Below are 7,213 nucleotides of genomic sequence, written 5' to 3'. Positions count from 1 at the left end.
TATACGAACCTAAAGAGGATCCAATTCCAAACAAGTACCTTGCGCAAGAGCATTGGCGAAAAGGATTCTGTTGATCTGGCCTAGCAGTATCCAATGCCTACAACAGTGGTGGTTGCATTGCATTTGCATAGGATACTGCTTGCTACTCCTCCACAACGCTAGTGCTATCCAGTTTGCAAAAGAGCCTCCGGGTCCTCGTTTTGCACCGAATTCATTCGTGTTTTGATCCGCCGGTTGATCTTCATGCACGCACCACTCACCAATCATCCCCCCTAAAAAGTTGGTACCGATTCCAAACCCTCAGACTTCTCTTGTACTGATACATCGACACTTACACAACGTTGAGTTTCATGCATGACCAGATCATACAAGCGCTCAAGCTAATCTTTTTTTCTTCATTCAACGTCTTCTCTCACGGTCTCCGATGATATCTCTGAGGCGCTCCCAGGCCTGCAAAGATCAGGCCCAACTTTCTGCGTGGGCTCGTCACTCATTCAGCCATCCCCTGCGCTTTACAGCAAAACGCCTGCATAATTCAGCTTTACCAGTTAAAAATTAATTTTAACCATCAATGCCCTTTAACCTCAGGGCATTTCTTGATCTGGGCCTAAGTTCTCTGACCAACCGGTTCAAGTACCACAGGGTAATTTCTATCCCCTCTTTATCTCTCTCTATCCTCTCACCAGCAATGCGCAATGCAGCATGCATGTGCATGCAGTACGGTGAGGAAGAAAGATGCCATGGACGGATGGAATGGAACGGAATATGTTACTGAACAAAGCACCCTGCAATTGCACTAGAGGGGTAAAGGTGGCAACAACTTTTTCTCCTAGTCTTTCCTGATCAAAACAACCCTGCATGGCATGCCTTTAGGCTTTATCCACCAGGTCAAAAAAGAGAGAGAGGTGGTAGAGCAGTGCACTGCATTTGCGTTTGCATTTGCATGTGTAATGCGTTTGGGGTGCCCTACCGCCACCCATTGTGTGAGTGATTGGGGTTCGCTGTTCAAAGTCAAGTCTAAAAGCGGTCTCTGTCCCAAACAACCAACCAACTAACCTTCGAGTGCTCCTACGGACGGACGGGGGTGTGTGGTCCTTCGACCGCAACAACACGCCAAAAGCTGCTGGATCCATGCGTCTTTGATCCTCTTCCGTCATGCCTGCATCACTTCAGATTGGGAGATATAATTGTTTTTTCTTCGGGTCTGAACAGGATGCAACTGGTTTTTGCAAACAATTTGAGCCGATGGTTAAGAGCATCTCCAGCAGCAGATGGTCTAAATCTGGTTGTCTAAATTTTCATATAGACAGTGGTCTCTTTTCCTCTTAAAATCTTTCAATTTTCCGGCAGTTATATATTTGGTGACGTAAGAGTGATTATAGGGTAGGAGAGAGGTTTTTGGGAATCAAGATTTGTTGGCTTTTTCAGATACCCAGAAACTAGTGCCTAAAAAATTAGAAAGTAATTGAAACATGAGATCCAACAGTGGGAAGGTTAGGAGGCGGATCTGGGAGCCAAGCTCGATTCAGCCGACAGGGGTTGTCGGGGCTGAGACGGTCGCTGGGCCGCCTAGGGCAGGAGTCAAAAGGGACCAAGAGCTGAGGGTGCGACCTACTTCGACAGAGGCGTTGCGGCACGCCAGCCCTGCCAAGAGTTCCGAACGGGGTTGACGATGGTGGGTGGGGCGACCCTCTCGGGCATTGGAGGGGCAGAGGAACGACCGAAATCGGTGGTAGTGTTTCGAGCTTCCGCTTCGGCGGAGGGGGTCGCGGCGGTTGTCACGGCTGACGGGAACGAGTTGCAGGGTGGCTAGGAGGCGTCGCCAAAGTGTGGCGGTGGCGACCGACGGCGAGAATCAGCCGGAATCGGGTGGGTGGAAGTTTTAGCGTGGCAGTTGGGTTCCTAGCCGCAAGAAGTGCTGCAATTTATAGCACTTTAGGCTAAAAAATTTGGACCGCCCAAAAAATTTCATCACCGTTTGTAAATAAGACATCTGTTGGAACAAAGTTTTCTGCTCATAGTGTCCTAAATTGCAGTCTTTTGGGCATGTTAGCAATTTTACATCATCTGTTGGAGATGCTTTTAAAGAATGACAACTGATATTGAGAGAACATCAAGCTGTATTTTTTTATAGACAATCTGTTGGAGCGTGTTTTTTGCCTCATGCAGACAACCCTCCAGACGAGCCGTTGGGGATGCTATAGAATAGAGAGCAACGGGTCAAGTTTTCAACCTTCTCTCTCAAGAAAATTAGCTCGGGACCACCGCAAGATTTACGAATCGGAGAATGCCGTTGCATGTGAGGTTGACAAGTGGGCCATACACGTTGGAATATACACCACATGAGCAATTTAACCTCTTCCTTTGTCCTTTGGTCTTGGCTAGAGTATTGGTCCCATCTTCCCAAGGAGAAAACAAAGCCCCGATAGCCCTATTGTACAGGAAGCAAGACGATGGAGGACGACCAAATAATCAATGGCCATGCCATGATGAGGCGTAGTAGCATGATGCTGAAGCATCTATGGAGTGGAGGAGAAAGCAAGAGATAACACAAGAGGCAAAGCTAATTCCACCTTAAAAAGAAAGAAATAATACTTGTATACAGTACAGAAGCTGAGGCGAAGCACATGGGCACCAATACCATCATGTTAACGAATCATGGCCCCCAACATGCTGCAAGCTAAAGCGGAGTGCAGGAAGGGGGCAAAAGCCACACTGATGCTGCATTATGGTACTAACAATATGGCACATCACAAAGCTAAATGTCACCAGCACTTCAGCATGTATAGTAAAAGTGGGGTTGAAGGGGTGCACAAACGGAAAAACACCTCAATCCATTCATAGAAGTTTTTGGCATACATCAGCAGCTCCTGTAAAATACAATCACCATCTCATACTAAATAAAGAGAGATGTGTGAAGGAGAAAGGGAGGAAAAAAAACAGCTAGACCGACGGACCCATGATATGGAACACTATTAAAATAAGAGCAACAACCACTCTGGACCTTCCAGTCTCCCCTAAAAGTTAGTTTGACCAGAGACTATCACAAACCAAAGCACACTGGACCGCTAATTAGGAACGACGAAATCACTCTCGGCTGCCGACGAAGAAGTCCTTCTTCCTCGCTGGCCTCTGATAATTAGTATTGCTACCACGGAAAGAGCAGCACCACCACCATGATGGTTAATCATGTGGTTGGATGGATGGAGGAGAACACCCCTGGTTCTTCTTCCACAGGCACTGGCAAAAAAAAACCAAGAAAGACTACCTACTACACCATTATCTCTGAATGAGATCAGAAAGGATTCTTCACACAGGGCCTCTCCTCAGGGTCAGGGATATGGAAGAGGGAGACCATGTGACTGCTTGACCTTCCCTATTTACAGGGGACATTTGGAATTTCAAAGATCCAAATCCTCCTTTAGCCCTTCTTTTTCTACCCTACATTCATCAAAATGAGTCAGTAGCACTGCAAGCAGCAGTATGAACAGACCAGGAAATCACTTGCAATCTCGCTGCAGGGCTCCGCTCCACGCAACATTATCATCGGCCTTCTCTAGAGCAGCAACCTTGGCACCATGGCACGGGAGAAGACCACCGGCCTTGCTCTTCCCACTCTGCGGAAGCTCCACGGTCTCACTGATGGATCCAGACTTGATATCGGTGGGTGGGATGAAGCAGTCCATGGAGAGACCGGGAACATTGAACGCGACCTCCTCGATGCTCCATGCCTCCTCCATGCGAGTCTTGGTGTGGCTCATGGCAACCTCTCCGAAACGGAAGAGGGTCACGGCCGAGCGCCCAGCATGTGCAATCATTATCCCCTCCACTGGCCGGTAGTCCTCGATGAATGAATTGATGGTAGTCTCCCAGTAAACCGCATCACCTCCGGTTGTGGACTGAATTCGAGTGAGGTGGGAATCTTCGAGGTGGACAAGAAGCCCGGTCTTCTGGCTGAAGTACCCAAAGAGGACATGCCGGATGATCTCCGCGAGCCCCTCGCTGCGTGCTCTTAGCGTCTCAGGATCAGCACACAGCTTCAGAATGAAGCAATCGTCCCCATTCACCTTCCTCTCTCCAATGCAGCGTGCACCAGCAAACATGCTTGCTGTGGTCAAAGGATCCAGACCCTGGAGAGAAAAGGAAAAATAATCTTCAGACTCCGTTTTCGTGCACTGTAGTGTGTAGACGAACTGAGAAAAGACCACCTAAAGATGGTGAAAATGGTGCTGGCGTTGTACCTGAAGCGAGCGGCGGAGAGGGCGGACAGGCCCCTTGGCAGAATGTGCACCAAGCCATGGGGTGTGGCGCCAGACGAGCTTGCCGTTGCATCCGGCGTGCACCTTGCTCCCACCAACAGCCAGCTCAATGTACCACATCTCGGGAGCCATCTGCCACAGCACGAAGCGGCCAGGCTCAGCACAGCGCGCCGCCATGCGGTTCCTCACGACACGGCCTGCTGTCTCGCACTCAGTAGCCACCATGCGCACCTTCCCCATGGCATACGAGTTGCGGATTGAGGAGAGGAGCTTCTGCCCGCCGGAGGCAGCCAGATACTGCTGCAGAATGTACTGCGCCGACGAAGTCTCCTGCATAGACCAGATCAATACCTCGCTGTTAAACAGCTATAAAGCTATGGTAAAGAGCCATTTTTCACTGCAAGTAGCTCATTCAGCTTTAAGGTTAATCTTTCTTTTTACAGCAAATACACATTATCTGTTAAAGGGGTCTACTGTATCATACAAGGAAAGCCATTTTTCCCTTTTAGAGTGGCAATATGTTCAGATGCCAATTTTGGAGCAAATAATATGAACCCTTGCTGAACACATCACATCAGCAACTCATTTTTATACAGTGTTTCCCCTAACAAACCAACAAGTTTCTGGAACACATTTCAGGGAAAACGTCAAAGAACAGTTTCTCCAATTTAATAAGAACTTATATAAGAGAACAAAAAAGTACTACTAATTCCAGCCAAAAGGAGTTGGCTGTAGCAATCAATAAATCAAATCTTCTAATGGACAGAAAGATTTGTACTCACGAGAGCACTGGAGCGAACTCAATCTAGAGCAAGAAGAAGCAAGCAGAGAGAAGGGAGCACCAGCGAGCGCTTACAATGGGGGTGTCCTTGATGCTGAGGTGCGGGAGCGGCTCGGCGGCGCAGACATGCACGGGCGCGAGCGCCGCGCCCATGACCCCGAGCAGCATCCTCAAGTCGTTCCGCCTCGCCGCGCCGGCGCCTCCTGCGGAGGCCACCGGCCCGGACGACGGCGCGCGCGCGAGCTGGCCGCGGACCCAGCGGCCCCACCCGTCCCTCCGCGCGCGCCCGGCGCCCTCGCCGCCGCCGGCCTCCTCCGGATCCGGGCCCTCCATGAGCGGCGCGAGCGCCTCCCCGCCGCCGCCCCCCGCGTACCGCAGTGCCGCCTTCGCCGCCGCCACCTCCTCGGCCCTCCGCCGCGCCCGCGCCGGCGACAGCCCGCGGGCCACCTCCTCCCGCAGCGCCGAGAAGAAGCCCTGCTTCTTGTCCATGGCCGGTGGCAGGGACGTTGTCGCGATTACCCGAGACCACGAGCGCCTTCGCGAGACAAAGCCTCAGGCCAGTGTGTAGCTTGTGTTGGCGACAAAGAGAGGGAGTAGTGGGGTGGGGTGCGAATATAAACGAACGCGAGGGGGCTGGGCCGGAAAAAGGCTGGGAGCAGACTGGAGGCGCAGCGCCGAGTGTGTGACCTCCTGAGCGACTAGGACTGGACTGCGCGGGGCGGTTATCACACTGGGCGGCTGGCTAGGGTTACCGCCATGGTGAGCTTACCCTCCGCTACTCTCTCTGTGCCATGTTGGAATGTTCAGAAATTCTGATTTTTAAGTAAAACTTCAGGGATTTTCTTTGTACTGTAATATTTTTGAGTGATACATCAGGATTTTTCTTTAGTAGATCTAATTTTATTTTGATGTTTTCTGTAATGGTGTTTGCAAGAGCCGCTCTGTTGCTTTTTTTTTTCTTTTGAAATGTTGTTGCTTTGTTTAATTGAATGCATGTCGTGTAAGCTAGACCATTAGCGTGCTTTACAAGTTGGAGTTTATTCCGCATGTTTGTCTGCATACGTTTTCGTAGCAACTTAAAGCCGTAATAACCGGTCGTACACCACAACTTAAGTTGTATGAGTCACGTCTCTTTTCATATAAAAAGTAAATGGAAACAAAAATCATAATATGATAAGAACAATGTTTTTTATTGTAAGCACCTAATTCAGAAGATGTGGTTGGGTTCTCAATGTGCATCGCCATAGACCATAGTGTGTACAAAGAGCCAGTGCCATACAAAGGACACACAGATTACCTCTCACTCTTCCTTTTCATTCATAGAAAGTGATGCAATATTGGATTCACATTTCCTTTTCCTCATATAGCAACAGCAACAATTCTTATGCTATGCATAATTGAAAAAACCTAAAAGGAAAAACAAGGAAAGAAAAAGGGAAAGCTTTTTTTTTCCTTTGCGAGGAGGAGAAAAATGCTTCACCTACTACTACTCGCTGGCGAGGTGAGCGCATCCACTGGCACTGTCCATCGCTGACACATGGTCCCCACGTGAGCCCATGGCACGCCGTCATGGCGCGAAGCTTCGCAGGTTTGGGAAAACGGACAACGAGCCAGCCTGCCGTTACGTGTGTACTGTGCTCACGTGGCACGCATCGCAGGCATACCATACCCTACCCCGGATGGACCGTGTAGCCACTCCTAATCCTACTTGCTTAGATTACATTCAAAGCGTGCTTTAGCTAGCTTTATTAAGGTTAAGGTGGCAGCACTAATTGGCTTTGCTCCACACTAATCACCCAAAGCTAAAAGGGCTCCATGATCGTGATCTTGTTCCTCTTGCTCTTTCCCGAAATTCATGGTACGGTTTCGCCGCCGACACGGCCGGATTTGCGGTTCTAAATAAACTGATAACGCAGCTTCGTGCATCTTACCCAAACTAAAAAATATTGTGCTTAGATATTATAGAATCAGTTGGTAAAGTCAAATTAAGCTACTAATCACAGTGACTAGTTAAATACTCCTAGATAGCAGCAACTGGTGTATTTTCCTTAATAATCAACTGATCAGTGAAGAGCAGAATAGTAGTACAAAAATTACACGAGGCCATATGTGACCATGCTTCTAAGAACTTCAGTTCCGACCGTTTGAAAGGCACCACCTTATATTTTTAGAG

The 7,213-nt window shown here is 49.1% G+C and overlaps 1 protein-coding gene across 1 annotated transcript; it reads right to left on the bottom strand.

The window, feature by feature from the left end:
- Positions 1 to 2,815: 2,815 nt before the first annotated feature.
- Positions 2,816 to 5,729, bottom strand: LOC109783775 (uncharacterized). Its single transcript, XM_020342372.4, has 3 exons — positions 5,116 to 5,729; positions 4,242 to 4,589; positions 2,816 to 4,130 (listed from the first exon to the last, which is right to left on the bottom strand). Exons 1-3 carry the CDS (start codon positions 5,527 to 5,529, stop codon positions 3,501 to 3,503), a joined length of 1,392 nt encoding a protein of 463 aa, XP_020197961.1. The 5' UTR covers positions 5,530 to 5,729; the 3' UTR covers positions 2,816 to 3,500.
- Positions 5,730 to 7,213: the final 1,484 nt, after the last annotated feature.

The sequence above is a fragment of the Aegilops tauschii genome, chromosome 5 (assembly GCF_002575655.3).
Source record: "Aegilops tauschii subsp. strangulata cultivar AL8/78 chromosome 5, Aet v6.0, whole genome shotgun sequence".
Lineage (NCBI taxonomy): Eukaryota > Viridiplantae > Streptophyta > Magnoliopsida > Poales > Poaceae > Aegilops > Aegilops tauschii.
This window is presented reverse-complemented; position numbering and strand designations above follow the sequence as displayed.

Excerpts from the sequence above, each read along its gene's own strand:
- LOC109783775 (XM_020342372.4), bottom strand. The coding sequence starts at position 5,529 with ATGGACAAGAAGCAGGGCTTCTTCTCGGCGCTGCGGGAGGAGGTGGCC. Across the intron at positions 4,590-5,115 it reads GCATCAAGGACACCCCCATT|GAGACTTCGTCGGCGCAGTA; the intron begins GTAAGCGCTCGC and ends TGGTCTATGCAG. Across the intron at positions 4,131-4,241 it reads CTCTCCGCCGCTCGCTTCAG|GGTCTGGATCCTTTGACCAC; the intron begins GTACAACGCCAG and ends TTTTCTCTCCAG.